This window comes from Triturus cristatus, chromosome 9 (genome assembly GCF_964204655.1).
Source record: "Triturus cristatus chromosome 9, aTriCri1.1, whole genome shotgun sequence".
Taxonomy (NCBI): Eukaryota; Metazoa; Chordata; class Amphibia; order Caudata; family Salamandridae; genus Triturus; species Triturus cristatus.
The window spans coordinates 762,405,739-762,430,442 of record NC_140592.1 but is presented as its reverse complement, the minus strand read 5'-3'; the positions used below and the strand labels follow the sequence as shown (position 1 = coordinate 762,430,442).

Sequence of the window (24,704 nt, the reverse complement as noted above, 5' to 3'; positions counted from 1 at the left end):
AGGCTAGGTCTGTTCCCCACCACTGAGAACGAAGAGTCAAAGCATCTGCACATTGAAGTTTCCTGCAAAACAGTCATTGGGAGACACAGTGCAACTGTGAGGGACACAGGCCTTCTGTATGCATCCCTACCACTGCCTCTTCTGCCTCGAGCTCTGACCAAAGTCAGGACAAATCAAGTCATTTGAATAACCTTAGACTGGGTCAGGAGAGTGTGGTGCCCAAAGCTGCTGAGAATTTACACCTTTCAATCTAACTACCCGTTTGAAAAGATCTCCTGTCTCAGCAACAGGAGAGGCTCCTGCATCTAAATACCTGCAACCTACACCTCCATGTGTTGGAGTTTTGGCTTGCCACTTGAAGTGGAAGGTGTCATTCTTACAGCCACATGCCTGTCCACAAAGTCCATCTATGCCAGGCGCTGGTAAACATTAGGGGCCTGTTATTATACTTTGTTTTGTCATCGTCCAATACGTCTTGCCAGTCGGCAATTTCACCGTTTTTAAGTTGGCCTGACCAACCATGTCTCTTTAAATAACCAGTTGTGATGGGTTTTCTGAAGGGCCTGATGCATATGTTCTCTCTAACCCCACTAATATTGTCTCAGTGGAACATAAACCTAACCTGGGCACTCCTTATATGCACCCCTCAGAACTAGGGTGAGGGGAGCCATAGACATGTTCTACAGAATGGGAAAGGTGGCTATGTTATGGAAGTCCTCTCCATTACCTAATGACAAAGGGAAGTAGAAATGCACAAAGAGGCTGAGATTGCCTGTGCAGTTGCAAAATCCATAACAGCACAGATAAGCAATAGGACAACCATGACACATTGAGGAGCATCAGTGCTCATCTTACATTTGTGGTAGTATGTCAAACTGGAGGCACTAAGGTTGTTTAAAAAAATGGGTCGACTGGAAAAGCACTACTATGGCTTCCTTGGGGCAGGACAGATGTGGACTCAAGTGCATTTAAGCCTTTTTTCAGTCTCAGGATTGTGCTCTCCAAGGTGCCCTAGTAGAAATACAAACAATTCTTATGAAAACAAAATCATAAAAACTACTCAACACATTTTGTGTCTGCAACTTGACAAAAAACAGCCCAGAATTAGTTTGTCTGTTTTTTTAACCTCATGCAGTAATTTAATACCTTCCTCCTTTACGTCAGCATGTGGATGTCCCATGGCAAACAGTCATAATGTGGGTTAAAAGTGACACAGCTCACCCCATGTTTTTAATTATAGAGATGAAGAACACATTTGAACGGTGGTGCTTTTGACCTACACATTTTTAGAACTAAAATACACAAGAAGCGATCAAAATACTTGTGTGATTAGACCAGATTCTGCCCAAATGCCACTGTCGAATATTTTAAAGGCTTCTAATGCTTAATAGTTATACATATATTTCTTTGCAAAATGTTAACAAGTTAAGTAGCTATGAGCAGAAAAAAGTTAAGGATTTGTTTTAGCCGTTTGACCTTTGAATACAAAGATATAATCGGTCTGCAGTCATTAGTTAAGTTAAAGTAGTTTTGAAATGCCAGTTATATAACAATAAAATAAATGCATTATTTTTCAATTCTAGATCTGTGCCTGGGAGAACATTTTGATGTGGAATGGAGAATACAAAAGTAAGTTATACATGCTATTGTGTCCAGTGATTTTTTGGAAGGGAAAAACACCATATTTTAATTGAGCAAAGATTTAAAAAACAACTTTCATATCATAACAATGCCTAATTGATACCTACTGCGTGATTCGAGTAGCTAACAAATCAGAAGCTTATCCTTGGACAACTGCTCTTGTGTGTCCTTGGTCATTTGGCTGTGTGTTGTAATCAAAATGTGAGGTTATGAACCGTACAAAGAGTGTTAAAATATATAATTGCATTGGCAATAAAGACATGATCAGGTATTTGAAACTTTTGACATTACTAGGATCGCTTTCCATTCTTGCGACACGCTCCCAGTCCTAACTTGGAGGCGGGTACAGGCAATCTCACAAGTAAAAAGGTAGCAGTAAACCTTGTGAAAATATATTTTAACTAGCCAACTGATTTCTAAAGGATGCAAGAACTAATTTAGACAAAACCCGAGACACAAATAGGGGCATTACAATAGAGGTATAAGTATGTGTATTCACCAAAAGTAGATACACATCTGTTGCTCATTAACAATAATCAACATCTTCTCATTTTAGACATTTAAGTAGCTTAACCTAATTTCCCCATGATAAATGTACTTTTGTGCATACTCAGTGGGTAGTTGTCAGGGTCACAGTTCTTATTCATCGAGCAGATCCCTTCATGGAATATTCTTTATGTATAAAGCACAATCAGGTTATGAGGAATATAAAATAAAACCTGGGTTTCATCCGGGTAATGAGATATATGAAATAAACTCTGGCTTCAAACTATGGGCCTTGAGTTTGTCAAATGGCTTACTCCATTACAAACGAGGGGATGTTTTGTCTGCCGTATTATAGTGCACTATAACCTAAAGCCCTTGTAATAAGGCAGACAGGATATCAGGCCCTTTGTCTATGAATGTCATTTGAACTGGTCTGGAGAGCTGTCATTTGCACTGGTCTGGAGAGCTGTCATTTGTACTGGTCTGGAGAGCTGTCATTTGTACTGGTCTGGAGAGCTGCCATTTGAAAAGATGCCTGGTCATACTGCTGCTGTAAATTTTGGATATCCTGCAGGCTCTGTAGAGCTGCTATATCTAGTTTTCAACCAGAGAGCTGTAAAACAACTTACAATACAATAAGGCACACCTCCATCACTAATGTATCTGGGACAGTGATGTAGATATGTTCACTGAACTGAAAGAGTTGTCTGTATATGCACACTATGTACTAACCCTACATGGCTGTGTGCAAAACTCCATTATTCACTGTTGGAAACAACTATTTCAGTACCCCCACTTTTTGCCTGTATCTGGTGCAACTTTGACTGAACGTGTACTGGGTTCCTGATAACCATGTCCCAAGTACCAGTGTTCTTTTCCTAAACTGTACCATTGTTTCACAATTGGCACCACGACCAGGAGAAGATACTTGTGCTCTGGAAGGTAAGATCTGTCTCCCCGCCTAGTGTTACGACACCAGGACCAAACGGAGCTGTGTAACACGAACCTCTGGGGTACCGGACGCCCTGCAGCAAACACCAACAGTCCGAATTCTCACTGCACCAGGACCAAGCAGCCGTCGAGAAACGTCAGCATCACTGAGACCCATTTTGTGAGTGGCCCAGCTGCCTTGATTTCTCCTCTGACAGCTGTTTGTCCCTGACCGTGAAGTGCATCTTTGCACACCGATCCCAGCCTAGCCGACCAAACCACCCTGCACCGAGCCACCCGGCCTAAGTCCCGACGAACCGACTGTGCCCCCTTGTGAGCCAAGCCCCCATTTGGGACCTCTTGGACTTGTTCCCAAGTCCCCCTGGGCAGTCTGTTTTTGGGTGCCCACCTCTTCATTGTAGCGTGCTGGCTACCAGCCTCACTAGCACCCTGCTCCAGGTAGAACCTGTGCGGTTCCCGAAGAATTGCTGATAGTACCTTGGATCTCTACAACTCTGAATCTTGAAAGTGAACCCCTGACACAGACTGTACCTGCATTCATGCATTCTTCACTTTCACTCCCATAGGACTGGACTGTGCGTGAAAGTGCACAGGTTTGAACGTTTAAACTGTGAATATATCTAACGAAAACAGTACTTACCTTTGCCCGAAGTTCTTGGTTTTGAAACATTTACAAAAAGTAGTGATATTTTCCTAATTTGTTCTTGGATTTATTCTTCGAGTGTGTGTCTCATTTATTTCCTCTGTGAGTACAACAAATGCTTAGCATTACCCTCTGAAAAGCCTAACTGCTTCCCCATACTACCACAAAAGAGAGAGTTAGTATCATCTACTTTAGCCTCTGTAAACCAATTGGGGACCCACTGGACTCTGCACAGTGTACTTCGTTTTAGAACACCATATAGAGAGCCAGCTTCCTACATTCATTATCACAGAAGACAGACGAGTGAGCATCTCATAAATTCTGTACTCCAGCAGATAGTTGTATTTATAATAAATATACTTGGTATGTAATTGAGCTGCTTTGCAGATAGATGAAGGTGAGGAGGCTGTCTTACCCTGGCCTGGCGTTTTCCCAAGAGGTGAAGTAGCAGTCTCATCTGGATTAGCTGGGTTCTGGAGAAATGAAGAGACATCCTCCCCCTGATTGGCTAGTTTTAGCATCGAGGAAGCAACTTTCAAATGAATGTCCTTTTCTTGGCAGGGTGAAGCCTGTCCCTCCTCTTCCAGTGTTGGCGATATTTCTGGAACAGAAAAAGTCAACTAACTTGATTTAATATTAAGAGTTAAAACCACCCCCACATCCTGTGTTGCCTAAATATAGTACATCCCTCAGGATTATGAGAAAGAAGCTCTGTAACTATTTTGTGTGTGTACGTGAGAGCATCTCAGAGAAGGAGATATGGAGTGAGAGAATGAACAGTTTTTATAAAAGGAATCTGTTTTTTAATAACATGTCTTCTGCTAACAAATCCTTAACATTCACCTAACAGTTATTTCAGTGCAATTTAGTTATGCTATGCTTTAGCACTTGCTGGATGCATCCACAAGCCATTGGGTGAGACTGGAGATCACCGTATGAAGTTGAGTGGGTGGTTCATAAGAAGGAGGGTCAGGGTACAATGCTTCTGCATTTTACAATTCAGGAAGGAGAGGGGAGCTCAGTGTGCAAGAGAATGTAGGTCTCCAGCTCAGTACTAGCAAGTGTCCACCAGCATTTTACACCCCTAGAGGGTTGTATATTTTGAGTATATGCATACTCTCATCAAAAGTAAAATAGAACAATGGAAATGTGGTTTTCTTACTTTTTATTTCAGGGTCTGTAGACTTCATTTGAAGAACAAGGAACACACAAAAGAAAGGCTTACTTACTTATTAATGTAGCGTTTCCAAACATTTTATTTTGCAATCTGGTATGCAGTGCTTCCGTCTGTCCTGGAGGTCAGTTCCATTTGGTGCCAGTTTTTTTTTGTTCTCCTTTGCCGTACATAGAAAACAGTGCACAGGAAAATCAATAGGCTCCAAAAAAGCCAGTGACATTCCATGTCCAACTACAAAATTGTATGATGAACATTCCTTCCTCACAGCTCCTCTAAAATACACACAGATTTTTCAAAACGACTAAATCTATTTCGGCAAATCAGGAAAACAAGACCGAAAACGTGGTCACTCTAGGCATGCCTTCCATGTATTTTCTCTCTCACCCAAATCAACTATGGGAGTTAAAATGAGCCAAGCACTGTGCCCCACCCCTATCCTTTAACATCAAACCGCAGAAAAACTTTCAAAGATCAAAAAAGGTGACCAGCTTTTTGTCAATGAAGATTTGTTGAACACTGCCAAAGTTACTGGCAACACGAAAAAAGAACCTCGAAGATACTAATATACAGGGAGCTAATTACAGCCCTCACATACTGGTGTGTGGTTATCAGTCAGTTCATCATAGTCCTCAAGGACTGCTTTTGTGAGGCTATACCTTTACATCAGCCACTATAAGGTTCCTTAATGTTATACACGCTAACACAGCTACTCTCTGTAAACTCAAATAACCTTATAAAAGTGACCTTTCCTTATCCCTACACAGGTTATCACACAATTCTCTCTATTACTCCACATTCCAATTTGCAACTTTCAATAACCTCAAAGAGCTACTCTGCAGAACCAGTCTTCCCACTATCACATGACCCCTCAATTAGAACACCCCTACCCCAAAGCCAATCTGGTATGCAGCTTAAGTGTTCAACTTTCTTGAGTTCACAAAACCCCAGAATCACAATAGCGGTAAGGCAGTTTATCTGCGACCTCACAGTCCTTATTCTCCGCATCCCACCCACTTTGCCAAGTGAGATGATAGGAGGGAGAGGAGGAGAGGAGGAGAAAGGAGGGTGGTGGTGGTGGTGGTGGTGGTGGTGGTGGCGGCGGTGGTGGTGGTTGTGGTGGTGGGTGGGTGTCTATCTCCATCCCTCTCAATCTCTATCCATCTCTCCCTCTCTTCATCCCTCAATCAATCAATCAGGCATTTGTTAATCGCGACTAGTCACCCATAAGGGTCCCAAGGCGCTGGGGGGAGTGCAGGTTCCAGTCCATCAAGGAGAGGGTCTGTCGAAGGGCCAGGTTTTGAGGTTTCTTGCAAAGATGGGGTGTGATGTTTTCTGTCTGAGGTGGAGAGAGGAAGGGCGTTCCAGGCTCTGGCCACGAGGAAGGAGAAGGTCTTTCTGGTGCAGGGGACTACAGCGTAGGAGAGCTGGGCTGATCGTAAAGTCCTTTGGGGTGCGTTGAATTTGAGTCGGCTGTTCAGGTTGCTATATTTCATATTGGTACCCTAATATAGGTCCAGAGAACATTGTACACTTTCCGTACATCAGCTCCTGTTATTTCATATGAACTCCAAATAAGGACAGAATGCCTTATAGGGACATTACGCCTTATAAGGACTGCAGCCTTTTATAGACTAAACCTTTCACCTAGTTCCATGACGAGGGTGGGTTTTTCCCAATCGATATTGCTAAGACGTCATGCTTAGCACATATGAATAATTAATGAGTACACTCTCCAGGAGGTACACTTCACCTCTCCCATCGACGCACAAGGTTTAATCCCCAACGTCATCCTCATACTGAACAATGGGTAACACATGTACATAGACAGTATAAATACAGCACCTCTTGCTATCAGAAGGCAGGAGGGACCCGAGACTTCAAGGGCGATACACTTACCAGAGAGGCTGCAGATCCGGCATGATATTGCTCCAGCTGACAGTGATCTAACTATCCCTTGCGGGGTGTCCAGCTCAAGTCCAGGACGAAGTCCCACACTCTCACTATCCAGGTATGGGGGTTCGACTCAATCCTAGCGGGATTCTTGGCTCTTAGATTCTAGACTATGAGGCTTTTAGGCTCAGTAACTCTTTCACACCTACTTACATGCTAGGTACACTCCGGTACATCTAGTCAATTTACATTATGTGCACTTTGTGATCTGCATGGTACATGTTCTTTGCTGCAGGCACATTAACCCTATGTGCTACCTTTCCAGGAGTCAAAACTTCCACTAGACAAAAAACTACGATCTCTCTCTAGGAAGAACATTAAACACCAGAGTCATCATGACATACAGTATACTGTATTTCAGCAATCTGATACCTGATTGGATTTGGGTCAAGTTCGCGTTATATAAAATAAAATTCTGCAATATAGGTAATCCAGACAATACTTTTCAAATCTATACATGCATCTTGCTTTTCTTAGGGTGATAGTTTTATCCGACACAATATGTTTATTTTTTTTATGGTAACGCTCTAGTACCGTGCAGCTCGTTAAGCTATTACAAAATTAGTCAAAAATGCCCAATCTAATATATGGATTTCTATTGATGATGGATGATTAGATTAATAAACTGGGTATAACCTCGGCTAACTGAAAGAGAAAATCAAATTACTTCCAAGTCTATAAAACCGAATTCCCAGTCATAGCTAACATTTCCGCTGTATTTGCTGGTCCATATATAAACGTATGCAACATCACTCCAAAATATGCTAATTCAGTATGACAATACCTTACTCCTGCAGGCTCGGTGTTTATGTTGTGTCCTGCAGCCTCGAAAAACGGAGCAGTTCGCTGTGATCTCGCAAGTGAAAGCAGCTCCTGACGTTGAATACAAACCTTAAGAAACCTAGAAATGCCTGTTATGCACATTTCTTATGAGCTGGCATTACCCCAGAGACTCGTGTTTTCCAAGAGCGTTTCCATCTCTGAAAATCATTCAGAAGTGCTTCAAATTTGCAAACATGTGATGGTTAAAAATATATATTTTTTCTTTAGTCAAATAAATGGCATCTGCCAAAAAACACGAGTCCAAACTTTTTTGAGTTTCGTAACATCGGGTGCCCAGAATCACAGGATGTGGAATCGAACCGAAGGTTCCAACCATCTTTTCTCAGCTCTATAGTCGGTAGTTCTAGCCGTCAGACCACATACTAGAGCGTGTGCTGTCCCTCCCGTACACCCTCTGCGACACATTTTAACAGGATTGATTTGAATTTATTACTGTATTATACTGTAATTTTTTTATCTAATTCTTTTCTGAAATTTGTAAGTCAGATGGTTTATATGAGCAAGATATAGCGCCATCCATCTTTTAACTTTTTTTAAATCAAAAACCCGACCCTTGAAGTTATTGGAGCGCTACGCTTAACCACCCGTTACATTGTACAACAGCACATAAGAAAGAAAAAAAAGCATATTAATTGTTTAGACTCTTTGAGGATAATTTGCCCAGAAACACAGGTCATTGAGACGAGGCTGAGATTAGAACCAGGCTCCTCATTTGCCCCATCATAAGCTCTGGCCGCTATCCGCATCCACTCTCCTGGGAGATCCTGCTCCGTATTCCTGTTTGGCAGTATATGCCTATGTATTCTTCCACAGTCACGTGTGATTCTGAACGTACAGCCAGTGCTAGCCCCGGGTCAGGATACAACCGCATTTCCAGGCTTTGGGTAGGCGGGGGTGGTCTTCCCAGCCCGTTCGAAGATGGTGCAGACCGACAATATCGGAACGTTGGACCCTATAGCGCCTGCGATTGGTTGTGACTTTACTTACAAAGGGGAGATAGAGGGTTAAGTGCATGGATTCTCTTTATATTACATATGAAGGAGTCTAATCACATCGTGGGTATTGAGACCATCACTGCCCTCTACTGGTTTTATTTATCCCGTTCTAAGATGGCGCCTACGTTGATGATTTGAAAATAAAAATAAACATCCATAAAATTTGGGGAAAGGGCGAGAGACTTTGTCTCACTGTAGTAGACTACTCGTGATCTCAAAATCTCCCTAAGGCAGGATGCAGAGCTATAATCTAAAACGAGACAGCACACCACACTGTTCATGTCTGAAGAATTTTGTGTAAAGTTAACTGTGCCTGGCTCGGTCTGGGGTCCGCGCCCATCCCCTCTGGCGCCAGTCCTGCTTGTGTGTATACCTCCACAGCAGTGGGTGTCCAAGCACTCCCCTATTATCCAGCCTCTGTGCCCCTGCGCCTGGCTGGACCGCAGGCAGCGCCCACGTCACCAGAAGCCACCCGTCGTTTGCAGAACCCCTGTGACTTTGTTTGCAGAGCGGGCGGCCCGTACTCCGAACCATCTCTGAAACCAAGGTGACCCTCCCCATCGGGCTCTCTTCATTCATATAGCGCGAACTCGACCTGAAGGTATTGGAGCGCATACTGCATCACAGGCTGCATTCCAATTCACAACCAGTTGATGTAGAAAAGGCTTGAGGTAAGGGCGTGCCTCATTGTTACATCAAGAAACTCAGCAGCGTTTTCGGATTCGGGGGCGTGTTTTTCTTTTCTCTCCTCTTGCCATTGGCTGGAATGTTTACATTCCAGAGGAGAGAAAGAATCGAAAAAACACTCCCCCGAATCCGAAAAAGACGGGGCTTAAACGGACAGACTCCCCTCTCCTCCAATGGCTGGCCTCCGTTTAGGAAGCCAGCCAATGGAGAAGAGGGGCGGGCTCAAGCCCCGTACTGAAATCATTAAATCTCGCGAGCGAGACTGCGCAAGCGCAGCCTTCGCTAGCCGAGACCTAAAAATGCTTGACTGTTTCTTCTCTGTATCTCTTTGAGAGCAAAACAAGCAAGCACGAGTGACTGAGTGAAAAGTAGTATATTGTTTCCACGAGTCTGAGATTATTGTGTTCTGAGGTCGCAAAAACTAATCTTTCTGATAACAGGAGATTCTAGTAGCACTACGAGCTAGCTAATGCGAAAACAGGCTAACATATTCGGTGGGGGTGAACAGAGTCAATCTGCCCCCAGGCCCACAGTTTATGTTATCCGCAAATGCGTAGGTCCTGCATAAAGAGTACTATTGGAACTAGTCTACAAGGTATGCTGGTCCGGTGTCGTGGAGGGTCTTGTGTGCGTGGGTGAGCATCTTGAAGGTTACTCTAGCCTCGATGGGGAGCCAGTGGAGTGTGCACAGGTGCTGGGAGATGTGGCAGTGTCTTGGCAGGTTGAGGATCAGTCTTGCGGCGGCGTTCTGGATGTTCTGTAGCTTGCGTGTGAGGTTTTTGTTTATTCCAGAGTAGAGTGTGTTGCCGTAGTCGAGTCTGCTGGTGACCAGGGCGTGCGTGACGGTCTTTCTGTGTTCGAGGGGGATCCATTTGAAAGTCTTACGTAGGAGGCGGAGGGTGTGGATGCAGGAGGATGAGACAGAGTTGCTCTGGCGGTCCATTTTGAGTCCAGGATGATTCCCAGGTTGCGAACGTGGTCCGTGGGGGTGGGCAGGCTTCCGAGGGAGGGAGCCACCAGGTGTCGTTCCAGGTGTCGGGGTTTGGGCCCATGAGGAGTACTTCTGTGGTGTTGGTGTTTAGTTGTTGGCAGCTGTTTTTCATCCATTTGGAGACAGCTTTCATGCCTTCTCGAAAGTTGGGTCTGGCGGTGTTGGGTTCGTTGAATGGGGAGAGGATGAGTTGGGTGTCGTCTGCGTACACAATGTTGAGTCCGTAGCTTCTGACGATGGGGGCGAGCGGAGCCATGTAAACGTTGACGAGCGTCGGGCTGAGGGAGGAACCCTGGGGAACTCCGCAGGTAGTAGGTGTAGGGTCCGAGAGGAAAGGGGTGGGGGGGTGTCTGACCAGCAGCATTCTGCCGGAGAGGAAGGAGCGGATCCAGTCGAGGGCCTTGTCCTGGATCCCTGCGTTGTGGAGTCTGCGTATTAGGGTGCGTTGAGATACTGTGTTGAATGCCGCTAAGAGGTTGAGGAGGATGAGGGCTACTGTTTCTCCTTTGTCCAGTAAGGTGCGGATGTCGTCTGTTGCGGCAAGGAGGGCGGTTTCCGTACTGTGGTTTTTCCTTAAGCCGGATTGGGAGGAGCCGAGGATGTTGTGCTCTTCGATGAATGTGGCGAGTTGGCTGTTGATGGCTTTCTCGATGACTTTCGCTGGGAACAGGAGCAGGGAGATGGGTCTGTAGTTTTTGAGGTCGGTGGGGTGCGCCGAGGGTTTCTTCAGGAGGGAGTTTACCTCGGCGTGTTTGCAGTCGTCGGGGAACAAGGCAGTCGCCAGGGAGCGGTTGATGGCGTGGCGGAGCATGGGTGCGATGGTGAAGATGTGGTGGGGGCTGGGGTCCGTGGGGGCCCCGGAGTGGATTGACTTCATTGTCTTCAGTGAGTCTTCGGTGGTGAGGGCTGTCCAGTTGTGAATCGCTGGCTTCAGGGTGTCGGGTGGTTGGTGAGGGTTCGGAGTGTTGGTTGCCTTTGTCGAAGTTGTCGTAGATGCTCTTGATTTTGTGGTGGAAAAAGGTGCTGGGGTCTTGTGAGGGAGGGATGTCAGATTCGCTGGTGGGTTAGGCGAACTCCTTGATGATGTTGAAGAGTTCTTTGGTGTGGTTTGCGTGTGTGGAGATTCTGTCTTCAATCGCTTTTTTCCTCATTTCTCTGATGAGTTGGTGGTGGTCGTTGGTTGCGGCTCTGAAGTTGTTTTGGGCTTCTGTGGATTTGGTGTTCCTCCAGGGCTTTTCGAGGCGGTGGCAAGTGCGTCTGGACTCTCGAAGTTCGTTGGTAAATCATCTGACTTTCTTGGCATAGGTGTTGTTGTTTTTCTTGAGGGGGCTATGGTGTTGATGCTGTTGGAGATCCATCTGTGCAGGGTTCGGGCTGAGGTGTTGGGGTCGTCTTTTTCCACGATGGTTGGGGTGGAGTTGCTGAGTGAGGAGGTGAGCTGGTCGTCTGATTTTGGTCCAGTTTCTTCGTCGGAGCAGGTGCTGGTCTTTGTGGATGGTGGGTGTTCTGAAGGTGAACTGGATGCATCGATGGTCAGTCCATGAGAGTTTGGTGGTGTGGCTAAAGGTGATGGAGTTTTCTGTAGTGAAGAGGGGGTCAAGGGTGTATCCTGCTGAGTGCATGGGCTCGGTCACGATCTGGCAGAGTCCAATGTTGTGGAGGTTGTCCAGGAGAGATGTGGTGTTGGGGTCCAGTTGGTTGTCGAGGTGGAAGTTGAGGTCTCCCAGCAGGGTGTAGTTGGTCGATGCGATGGCCTGCGGGGAGATGTCTGTGATGGAGTTGGCAAAAGGTCAGCGGGGTCCAGGAAGACAGTAGATGAGGGTTCCTCAGAGGGCGGTGGTAGGGCTGGCCAGTATCTTGAAGTGAAGGTGTTCCATCAGGTCTGTGGGCTCGTCAGGGAGTGTGGTCAGGTGGAGGGTGGATTTGTGGATGATGGCGATTCCTCCTCCCGGGCGGGTGGGGGGGGTCCTTCCTGGAGATCTTGTATTCTTGGGGAATAGCGATGGCGAGGTCCTGTCCCGAGGTGGTGTTGGTCCAGGTTTCGGTGAAGAACGGTACGTCCGGGGTGGTGCTGTCGAGGAAGTCCCAGATTTCTGTGGCGTGTTTGAGGAGTGATTGGAATTTGTGGAGGATGCATTGCAGGGTCTTTGGTTCAGGTGTGTTCTTGCGGGCGGGTTGTGCTGTGTCAGTGTTCCTGGCGGTGCTGTAGGTGTGCTGGTAGCGGTGACAGCTGAAGGGTCCGTGGGAGTCGGCTGGTGATGCTAGCTTGCAGTTGTTGTTGCGGCCTGGTTGAGTACTTGGAGTGCCGCTGGATTGTAGCGTTGGCAGTGTGGAGGTCCTGGGTTCCCGGCGCTGGTCATGGTAGGGTCGCGGATGGGCGCAGATGGGCTTGCATTTGGCACGCCAGCGGCGTGCACGCTGCGTGCGTGCGTCTGCTGCGCGGAGGCGCAGTGGCCGCCATTAAGTAGGGGTCGGGGAAGACTGGACAGCTGGGAGGTGGGAGCGGGGAGGGGAACTGGAACGGACTGGTCGCGATGGGGGGAGGGCCCACGGGGGAAAAGGAGGCCAAAAGAGCGAGAAAAAGTGAAATACAGAGAAAAAGTGAAAAAAGAATAAAGGGTGAAACGGAGCAGAAGGCAGAGAAAAAGAAGGAAAGAGTGAAGGGTCAAGAGGCAAAAGGGTGAAACTGAGCAGAAAGGAGAGGAAGAAGGGGGCAGAAAGCAGAGTGAGAGGAGTCAGGGGTCCACTGGACCACCAGGGATGAGGCGCAGGTGTAAACCTGCGGGTGGAGGAGGGCCTCGAACAGCAGGGGCTCACAGAGGGCCTCACTTAGTGGTGGAGCTGCGAGGGTGGGAGAGCAGTCTTACTGACAGTGAGTCAGTGGTCTTGCTCCCTCCCCCAATCTCTCGCTCTCCATCCCTCCCTCCCAATCTCTAGCCATCCCTCTCCATCTCTACCTCCCCATCTCTCCCTCCCTCTCCATATCTCCCTCCCGCCACATATCTCTCTCTCTCTCTCTCTCCATCTCTCACGCCCCCTCTACCTCTCTCTCATGTCCACGTTTAGGTCAACAACAAGCTATGGTACGTCGCATCAAAGAGAGGAGGTAAAACTCTCAGCGGGGCCTAACTTGGTCCCTGTACCCAGAATTTTGTCCATTACAATCAGCCTTAACTTGTGACTGTCCCAGTCCAGTGCAACCAGATGAACGGAGTTTGCACTTTGTGCTAACCTAAAACTAGGAGATTACATATCTCTGGTTTCACTGGTTGGACTTTTGTCGATCTGATATCATTATATTTATTAAAATAGCTTATATGTTTCAAAATGGGATTGAGATTTTCCTTGTGTTTTGTTTTGCATTATTACTGTTTATGTGCTGCATAAATACTTTACACATTGCCTCTAAATTAAGCGCAACTGTTTTTCTGCCAAGCTACCAGAGGGTTATGCACTGGTTAATTTAGTGACTTTTGTGGTTCACCCAGACAAGGATTGGGGCTTCCACCCCCCTCAACCAATAACCACATTTCTTACACTGAGTATTCGGTTTCAAAAAAAGTTATTGACAAAAAAAAAACGCAGGACATAACTTCATCAAAGTCTAGTATATTCTTACATCTCTACTGACAGCAAAATGTTTAACTAACATCAATACCATGCTTTATTCTAAATATAACATTGCAGTGAAGATGAGAACAGGAAATACCATAGTGCAACTAACATGATAAAGTGCTGGAGAAAAAAAACAACCATTTGCAATGCAATAGGTCTCGCATTTACGCAAGTTTAAGCTATTAGCATTGTAAGTGACAAAGCCTTTTATTTATGTTTTAAAATACAAAAACAAAAGGCATTGTCATTTACAATGCCAATAGCTTAAACTCGCAATAGGTCTTGCATTTACGCATTACAAATGCTTGTTTTCTATAGTGTATAACGACTGAGCAAGTTGCAATTTGCGGAGGGTAACACAGTCTGTCTGTTACCTAAGAGTATGTACATACAATCTATTACTAAGTCCAGAAATTATTGCTACCACTATCTGTAATATTCTCGAATAATTTATTTTCCTGTTTTGTAAATAAAGGCGATGCTTCATAACTATATACAGCCCATTCTTGAGCAGTGAAATAAAAGTGTTATTACGCTGTCTTCGGGTGCATTTAATGTACTTTTACACATATATAGCACCGCTGTCACATACAGTATCAAATAGAAGAACTTCCCGGCACTTTTCTAGTGAGGCATCCAGCTGTTGTGTGTCCGACCTCGCCAGCGGCACTATCCTGTGCCTGGACGAATGCCGTCGAGGTTTTGAACCCTCCTCCCAGACCAGGCGCATCTCCCTTCGACACACTGCCTGAGTCGGATTTTTAATAATGCTGTTTCATATTCAGTTACCTCTTGTAAGATAGTGCACACAAGTGATACAAAGCAACAAAAAAACTCCCACATTTCTGCCTTAAACATTAACATATTGTTTCACTAAAGCGCACAATATAACAAGGGGGCGCACGGCAATGTACAGTAGAAATATACACTTTTCTGTAGGTTACTCTGGGGAGTGGGCTTAAGTTGAAGCACTGACTTATTGAAATGATGAAGACATATTTCATTTCGATAGAACTGCCAAGAGTCCAATATATTCTCTTCTCAAAATATTCATCCCCAGTATCTCCCAAAGCAATCTGCCTCCGGTGAAAGCGAATTGAATACAAGGTCTATTTGAAATATCTCGTATTCCTGCCAGCGCCAGCTGCCCTTCTTGGCCGCCATAATGCTCAGTGCAGAGGACGCCCCCACACTGCACTGGTAGCCTCGTGGGTCACCGCACCTGCTGCAGATATTTTGCAGAGACAGCCTCAAATGCCGATTAGTAAAAACAGGTAATTGCAGTGTTAAGAAACCCAGGTCCGTGCTAGTAAGCGCTACGTGAAAACAGATCACTGTTATCTTAGGTTTGCACAGTATCAAACTGACTCAGGCTAATTTTCGCCATTTTCCTGATTTCTAAAGGGGGCGGGGATTAAAGGTCCAATGTACTGCTGCTTTTTACGCTTGCAAATCCTACAGTGTGCAAAAAGAACTCGTTTGATGAGTGCAAAGGTAGAATCTGGTGTAACAAAGGGACACAGAGTCTCAATCTCCGCATTGTAACCCCTCGTGATTTGCAAGGAAGGTGGGGCCTGAAAGCGGTGCTCCCGTCCGTTCCTTGTGCATTGAGGGACATGCATCAATGATTTGCGGCTCGAAAGAAACGAGAGGGGGCCACCTTCCACTCTGAGAATGAGAGCACTGGTCAGTTAATGGAGCGCACAGCAGCCCTCCACCCAGATGTCACCTTACAGCCATGGGCAGTGTTTTTGTTTGTTTATTTTTGACCCATGCTTTTTCTAGGGACATGGGCTGTAATCTCAGCACTTTGTAAATGCCAGCGGGGGGCTGTAGGCCTGCCGTACCCTGCATGGCTCCGGCCATCCGATTACAAGCATTCAGAAAGATTCGCACAGGAAATGCCAACGGTACGGGGCAGGGCGGGGAACGTAAAAGCAAAACAAATGTGCGTTGGTCTTACCATCCCAGTGTAATCAAGGATTCAAGCGGCAGGGAAAGCGTTCGCTATCATTTCCGAGTGAAAAAAAGAAAAAGCCTGCGAGTGGTGCGCGCACGCGCGCGACTGTAAGCCATGACCTATTGGTGTCTATTACGCGCACCAAGCGCGTAATAGACACCAATAGGCCATGGGCGGATCAATGCGTCCGCCTGTGACCTATTGCGTGCAGTCTTTCATTAAAAGACGCACGCAAAGGCCAATAGCTGCCCATAAAAGGAAAAGTACACGCACGAGTGTGTGCGATTCCTAGAGCAGCTTCCAAACCCCGTTTTTCACCTACAAAACTGCTCGCGCCTGCGCGAGCACTGCTGCACAGTGCAACGCAGGGCACGAGCCCTAAAAAGGAGGTAAGGAAGAGACGAACAAAACCAGTAGAATGGCAGAAAATAAAAAGGAGAGGTAGGACAAATCAGTACAAGAAGGGTAAACAGTAGTGGGGGGGGGGGGAGGGGGGGAGAGATAACATCTCAGACACTGTACATTCTGAGCTTAGAACCCTGGTAGTCATTGTTCTTTTGCTGTTACTCTACATTAATCAGTCAACAAAGTACTAGTGAGGATCAAATGGCTCTGAAAGCTCAGTGCCTACAATTATGGCCTCTACTCATTTCTGCACAATTTGCCTCACCACCAGCCATAAAATATTCCAAAATAACAAGTTACTTACCTTCGGTAACGCCTTAGAGACAATATCTAGTCGTAGATTTCTTACCTTCGAATTTCCCCAGGCATCATACTGGATCTGGAAGATTTTGCTGGGGAAATTCAAAGGTAAGGAACCTGCGGATAGAAGTCTCTATCAGACATGTACTGGCTGCTGCATCGCAGAGCACCATGAACCGGGCAGTGGACAAAGGGGGGCGAAGACCTATCTAAAATTAACTCTTTTCTCACTTCTTAAAGTCCTCTTCTCCTTGACTCCATGACACCACAGATTCAGGAAAAGGAGGATTAGCTTCTACGAACCAGCTTCTGCTTTAACAATGCTGGTTTCTTGAAGACTTGATCTCGATATTGTGAGTCCGCAAGCATGACTAGGATGGTGCCAAGCCTTCATCGAGGAATCTGGGGAACTAGATATGAGTTATACAACTTTTGGACCAAAGTCGTCCCATCCAAAACAGAAGGCGCTAAAAGCATTAAAAAAAAAAAGGGTTTCTCCTTAGTCGTTTTGCTATCAAAAGGGAGGGATGGATATTCACTCTGATGTTGGAGACATGTGTTTCAACTCTCCCATTCAACATGAGGATTGGCTGCAACGCTTTACCTTGAATTCTTGACTGGTCATCTGACTCTTTCCACACAGTCCGGTCTTCCCTCAAGGCTCGACAATTTACAATAGGGTCACTGTTGTTTCCATCATTTGTGTCTCCATTACCTCCAATCTGGAATCCATAGCAGCTGCTTTTCAGCCTTTTCTAACTGCCTCATAATAGTATAAATAGTTGTCCTAATTTTGCACCGACTCTAGCAAGTCAATAGCTGTGGTCTTTCCTTTTTCACCGTCTAAGGCCATCAAAATCCCCCAGGGAAAAAGACTTAAAATCGTAAACCAGCTACAAGTCCACCTCTTGATAATCCTCTAGAAAATGTAACTTTTAAAGACATTGATAATTTAATTGAAGAAGTGAAAAACCTCCTGGGAAGAAGTGACTCTAGTAATCCCTTGCAGGGGCAACCTCTGAAGAAAGTTTAGTCCATTTTATAAAAGAAGCAGAAGTCAATTGTTAACTGGCCTTCCAAGCTTCAAGCTATCTCTAATGCGCTCTCTGATGAGATTACTTCCAGGTCAGATAAGTGTGACGGTGGCCAAATGAACACTCCACCCCAACCTGCAAACTCTGTCAAGGTTTCTGTGCCCGTTCCACTCTCTCCTTTAGTTACATGCACAAATAGATTTTTGCTTCTCGCTACTCCCCTCATACATATGATTAATGGGGAAGTCTCAATTGTTCAAAGCCTTCAGGCGGAGGTAGCGAATTTAAAATCAAAAATGGTGCTATTGATCCTAAATAGGACGTACCTTACTGGGGTGACATTGGCCAAGATAGGGACTCGGCAAGATGCGCTTTGCCTGCGTGGCTGTAACTGTGTAGCCACCTTCTATCACATTCTATGGGACTGGCCCTACATACGATACATCTGGGAGCGAGCCACAGACAAGATGCAAGACGCTCTTGGCAAATCAATTGTGCTGAAACCCCCACTAGGACTCCTGAACATTTGGGAAGCAAACGACCTTACGGACATAGAACAATTCACCACCCTGGGATACACCCTAGTCAAAAGAGCCATTGCTATGAAACGGGGGCTCCAGACAAGCCGTTGCTGGTTGGTTGGGTGGCGGAAATGGACAAATGTATGGTAGCTGAAAAAGAAGTCTACAAAATTAGGGGCTGCCCTAAGAAGTGGGATAGAAAGTGGGGGGCCTGGAATGCCTATCGGGGAGAACTATGCATCTCACCAACTGTTGAACTCGAAATGACACAAAAGAAATTCATGAAACTGTAATACCTGGCTGTATTGTTGTATCTTCCATGGAAATAATTTTTTCCTTTAAATGACGAACGGTATATCACGATATATGTACATGACAAATGTTTTATTCATCAATAAAAAATGTATTAAAAAAAAGAAATTGTGCTATTGACTGATGAAATTGGGGAGCTGAGAACTCATGTCAAACCACCCAGTCTTGCAAATTTTAACCATGGGGCTTTTAGTAGTGCTTATAATCACACTGATTGACCAAAACAAATGGAGTGAAAAACAAGAGTTCTGTGAAACAGTGCGTTTCATGTCCTCCCCCTTTATAAATCCACTTTCTGTTGCTTCTGCGTGTCTGTCACTTAGTAGGACTGTGTGTCATTTACTCCCTAGACACAAAAAAGTGGACGCTGGAACCCATTTGAGTTTAAAATTTGGACGCGCTGATTTTGACTCCAGAGCAGGGCTGCCCAATAGTCTAAAACGCCATTGGTACTATATATGGTAAAAGTTCCTGTCCTATCAGGTAGGGCTTTGGAAGACAAAGTCTCTGATGAATAAAAGTATATATCATATATGGTCAGCCCTGGATTGTTACTCTGTCATCCAAGCGGACCTTCTTCATGTTAAATACTTTCCTGATCTCTCAGAGCAAAAAGGGTATTTTGATAACGTCAGGTTGGACATGAAGGGGAAATCTCTAGTGGAGTGCCTAGTTAATTTATGCTTGTGTAGGGACGTTACGGTTAATTCTCAGATTACTTTTAAATTGAATTCCCCCGCTTCCTTGTGATTTACCGTCTAGTTGGGAGGAGCTACCACTTCTTCCCGGTGGTCTATTGGGAGGCAGAGGTGTGGCATCTTGCTATCAGTCGGATGCTTTGGGAATCTTTATGGTGGATTGACTGGTCACTTGGCCTCAAACTCCCCAAAATAGCGACCTTAACCTTCCTACAGAAAGAGTCAGTGAATCTCCAATTAGTGATATGGCATTTCAGGGTTCTAATGGCGAATCACCTTTCAGAACCAGCTCCATTACTAACATTATTCCCTAGAATCTAGCGGGAGCCAAATGTAAGCTTGGAGATCCGAATTGGGGGGTGTTCATTGATGAATTTAATCTTTGTCTTTTACAGGAGAATTGGTCATGTGATCCTCTGCACAGATCAGGATTTCTAGCATTCTACACACCTGCTCTCTTCTCAGTGCCCATCTGGTGGTCTCCTTATCTGGGTTAAACTAGATTTGGAGTTAAAAATATCTGTCCTTCACTCTGTCTCTAATAATATTCTGGGGTTATCTTTGACCAGAAAGGATGCTCGTAACCTTTATGTCTTTAATATCTATAACAGCGTAGGCAGAGGAGGGGCCGGTACTTTGCGACCTTAATACGCTCATGGAATCGTTTGACCAAAACAATTGTTATAATTGGAAGTGACTTTAACATGACATTTGAACCTATGGATTTGGGATGTGGCTCCCCTATCAGTGAGGAGGATGAGACATGGGGAATCTCTCCTCTTAATACTGCTCCAGTGAAACAATTGTCAAATGCCGCTTATCAGCTGATGACATTAACTTTGTCTTATGGCTGGACAGCCTGTAACGGCCATATAGTCTCAGATCCTATTGCCGACCATACTTTTAATTGAATAGGCCACACCAGCAGAATTGACTATTGCCCAATTTCTCTGTATTTATGGGGTAATGTACTTGATTTTAAGGTTGTGCCTGGGGATGACAGTGTCCATAATGCTTTTCATTGATCTTTAAAGAACGTATTTAGCTTTATGGCAGACGATCCGGTGTCCCTAAGCACAAACGTAGAGCCCTCAAATGATAAGCGCAGAATTAAATGGGAAACATTTTCAGTCAATATGGGAATTAGAGATCATATGTTGAAAGCCCTGAAGGCAGCTACTCTGAAGCTAAGAACTCTTGCTTTAGGTCACTCTAGGAAGAACTGTGTCAAGCTAGGGTTGATATGATAAATGGCCTATTCAGCGTATTGGGCGAATACTTTATGCATATTCACAGGTTTGGCGGTTGTCCGATAAATTCTGAACGCACTAGGTATAATAAATCTTGTAATGAGCAGAACAATGAGCTTTGTTCAGCCCTCCTGTGTGTTGATCCCAACTTGATAGGAATGAGGAGAAAAGAGTATACGTTAACTCCAACAAAAGCGCGCAAGGACTGGGACACGTACTAATGGGAGACCCTTTATGATGCTGCAGTTTCCTTTGACAGTAGGACATTTTGGAAGATAGTAGCAAATGGTGAGGAGCACCCCACTAACTCACTGGCTGATTCTATCTCCTCTGATATATATATGGTACTCCCATTTCTTTGATCTTTACAAGCAGGATCAAAGTGTTAATTGTATAGCTAACCCAAGGGATGATAACATACTAGCCTCTGACTGTTTGAAGTTGTCTGACACAATTATAGCAATTAATCAGATATTGATCGTTGGACCTCGTACTTTAATATTCTTGCAACTTGTATCCTTAAAGGGGCCTACATCCCACCAAGATGGAAGGCTGCTGAAATTATTCCCATTCATAAAAAGGGTCCGCGAGACTCTCCTCTAAATTGACTTGGCAGAAAGTCTTTGCAAGGCAGATCCTAAGGAAACTGAAAGGCTGGGTCGTGGAACACCAAGCTCTTTCTCTCCTACAAGCGGGTTTCCACAGCAGTGTTAGTACAATTGATCAGGTCTTTAGGTTTTTATTACTATATTGGAAGACTGTCAATCATCATAAAGCACATTTATACCTGGTCTTTGTAGACTTCAAGTCTGCATTTCACCTAGTTCCCCGTGGAAAGATGTGGAAAGTTCTTATGAACAAAGGAGTTCCTTTACATCTTTAGGATGTGCTAATGTACTTACATGATGCGACGTATGCCCAAGTTAAATGGTGTAGGGGCGGTGAGTTCATGAACAAATACCCACTTAAAAAGGTGTCAGGCAGGGAGGGGAGTGTCCTTGCTGTGATCCTCTTCTCTTTATATTTAAATGACGTTGCGATTTTCCTGTGAGGATACCGTAAATTATGCTCCCCGTTTGGCTGGATGCAATACTCCCTGCCTATTATTTGCCAACGATGTTCTTCTAATATCAAAAAACCCCAGGGGCCTCCAACTTTTAGTGGATACGTTTGTGTTTGTATGTAGTGAATGAGGCTTGGCAAATAATCATCCCAAGACAAAGTTTATGGCCATCAGTCCCCGTAAGTCTTTTAGCAGTTCCATTATTTTTTAAGACAGGCCACTAGATAGGTTGACTGACTTTGTACACTTAGGGATCTAGTTAACTAATTCAATGTATGTGGCCCCCCAAGTTGAGTGTGGAAGTCTGAACCTTACTCAGCACTTTGCAACTATTCTAAGAATGTTTAGGGCTCTAGTGTCAGGACAATACCTCATGCCTTAAAGCTCTATAGAGCCAAAGTTGAGGGTAGCGCACTGTATGACGCAGAATTATGGGGTACCACCAACTAACCACACTAGGGGTGGCTGAGAATACCTTTATTAGAGCCTTGACCAACCTTTCAAAAAATACACTGTTGATTCCTTTAAGACGAGATTTGGGCCTGGATCCTATGCCTCATAAGGCCCATCTCAGGCCACTCCTCTTTTGGCATAGGTTAAAGTATTCTCCAGGTTTGTAAGATTATTACATCTCTTTTTTGGATGTAGCCTCTAGTGATACGTCGGGCAAAATCAAATGGCTCTCCTATGTTAAGAGTATGTTATTTCAGATATGCTGGATGACTTTTGGTCTTCTACTCCTATTTCCAAGCACCTCTCGAAGTCTACACTCAAGAAGGCTTTTTGGATTTTCCGGAACTAAAAAACAAATGTATGCACTGGTTCAACTTAAACAGCCCCCTCCCCTATAACATCTCTGGAGAAATTCTGGGTGTTCGGAGATTAGATTGGATTGGGTCTACTCCTAAATCCATCATAGGAAATTGTGTCATTGTCAATTTTAGACATCCACTTGCTGTAAATTATATCTGCAACAGGACACCCCTTAGACCAAACACTCAAATCATCCCATTGCATCTGTCATATTTCTATCCAGCCCCACAGCATAGAGTAGGGCAGACCAGGGGTGCAAGTTGGGCGGGGGGCCAAAATAAATTGTACGCTAGATCAGTGGAAGAGATCCAGAATATGCCCTTGTTGTCACTCTTTGCTCAAAAAAATAGATTCAGTGTGTTGGAGGAGGTGGACTGACCAGTCGTGAACTTGAGCCCTGTACTCCAACCTGACAAAGTTATGGGCACCCAATTAGCCGTAGAAAAGGATAGATGTGTGAGTGGAACTTTAGAATCTCCTTCAGTATCTTCTCCCCTGACCACAAGAGTGGAAACAAAACAAACCACCCATGAAGACTTGGTTGTTCCCCCCGATGACCTTCTGTGTAATGTTAATCTTGTGGGCACCACAATAGCAACAAACCCTCAAACAACTGAAGTCTGCATAGATCCTACGGCTGGCGACCCAGTAAATAGGAATAGAGCACTAGGCGGGAGAATAAAAATATTGTCCTGGAATGTGGCAGGGATAAAAAACAAGTTATTCAACTTGGAATGGAGTAATTTTGTAGGTACTCATGACATCTGCCTCATGCAAGAAACCTGGGCCACTGAGGAAAATTTGAGGATTGGTTATGCCACTTTTGACACTTTGGCAACCACAAGTGGCAGAGGGAGGCCTTCGGGTGCTCTTTCGATTTGGGTGGGGACACATTTGGGAGCTCAGGCAACCGTGATTCCAACTAACTCCCTGGATGTTCAAGGTGTCCTCTTAACCCTAAATGACAAACCATCGGTTGCTTTAATAAATGTCTATTCTAGACCAGTCAAGAATGGCCAAGAATCTGGTGTAATAGATGCATTAAAGCATTTTATATTGTCTCTAGACCCCCCACCACAATTAATAGTAGGAAGCGACTTTAACTGCCAATTTGAACCCCTCGAGTCTCCCAACATGGGCGAGCCAGACGAAGAAGATCAGTTCTGGCACATTTGTGAACCACAGATCTCTCCTGTCAGAGCCTGGACTCCGCTCGTCCTTCAAATTAAATCCTTATCTCTTGCACTGTCCCTAAGGGCCTGTAATGGGAGGTTGAAACCCGATTGCCCAGGCCTTCCCACGTTCAACAGACCAGGCCAAAACTCTAATATCGATTACATATTAATGGAGGCAAGACATTGGGGTAACTTATTAGAGTTCGAAATCCACCTTAGACAAGATAGTGACCATAATGCCCTTGTTCTAACTTTGAAACCGGGCAGTTTTGGTCTAACTAACCCTCCTCCCAATTTAAATAGCCCAATACTCCCAGTACTCCTTTCTAACAATAGGAGGAGAATAAAATGGCCCTATTTTCTGAAATCCCCTGCTAAACTTGCGGAAGTATATCAGACAGTTTTGCCATCTCTTTCCGCAATGGGGGATGTAAGTATAGACAACTTGAGTGATTCAACTAAGATCCATATTCACCTAGTTAATAACTTGAGGGGCCTATTTAACCCTGTGGGAAACAAACAACACCAGTCTAGGTCACACCCCTGGTATAAGGAACCCTGCAGAAAAGCAAAAAAGGACTTGCTCGCGGCAATTAAAGGTAATGACAGGGCCAATATAAAGAAACTTCGTCTAGACTATAAGAAGGCTATCGCCAGGGGGAAGAGGGATTGGGAGGAGCAAAGATGGGAGGATCTAAGATTAGCTCTCACATGTAGAGACCCTAAGGCGTTTTGGGCCACTGTGAACTCTGACGGGAATGGGGTAGCCCCACCCCTTGTTGTAAATATAGCTCCACAAGTCTGGGAATCCCATTTTGGGGAACTGTATGGGGATCCGGATGACCTTTTTTCTACTGATATGTCTCTTGAGTCTAGTCCGATGAGAGGAATTGATTCTAGTATATCTAATATTGAGACTCACCCTCGCTCCTCTATTTTACCACCTTCTCATGTATGCCAGCCGCAACCATCTTTGATGGGTGTAGCCACTCCTGTGACAGAACTCCCTGTGGCCATCACCCTTAAAGAAGTAGAAACCGCAATAAATAAGCTCCTTTCTAACAAAGCACCTGGCCTGGATAAAATACCGCCGGACTTATTCCGCTCCCAACCAAAAATCTGGGCCCCGTATTTGGTGGTATTATTCAATTCCATTCTGATGGGGGCCGCCTTGCCAGATACTTGGTTGGGCGC

The 24,704-nt window shown here is 45.0% G+C and overlaps 1 protein-coding gene across 2 annotated transcripts in view; it reads right to left on the bottom strand.

The window, feature by feature from the left end:
* The window catches only part of LOC146798800 (uncharacterized), a 209,232-nt gene that overhangs the window by 103,097 nt on the left and 81,431 nt on the right, over positions 1–24,704 (bottom strand). For both annotated transcript variants that reach the window (XM_085626100.1, XM_085626099.1), the window contains exon 4: positions 4,137–4,322. In XM_085626100.1, coding sequence (XP_085482226.1) covers positions 4,137–4,322 — 186 coding nt within the window. The remainder of the gene's footprint in view (positions 1–4,136; positions 4,323–24,704) is intronic.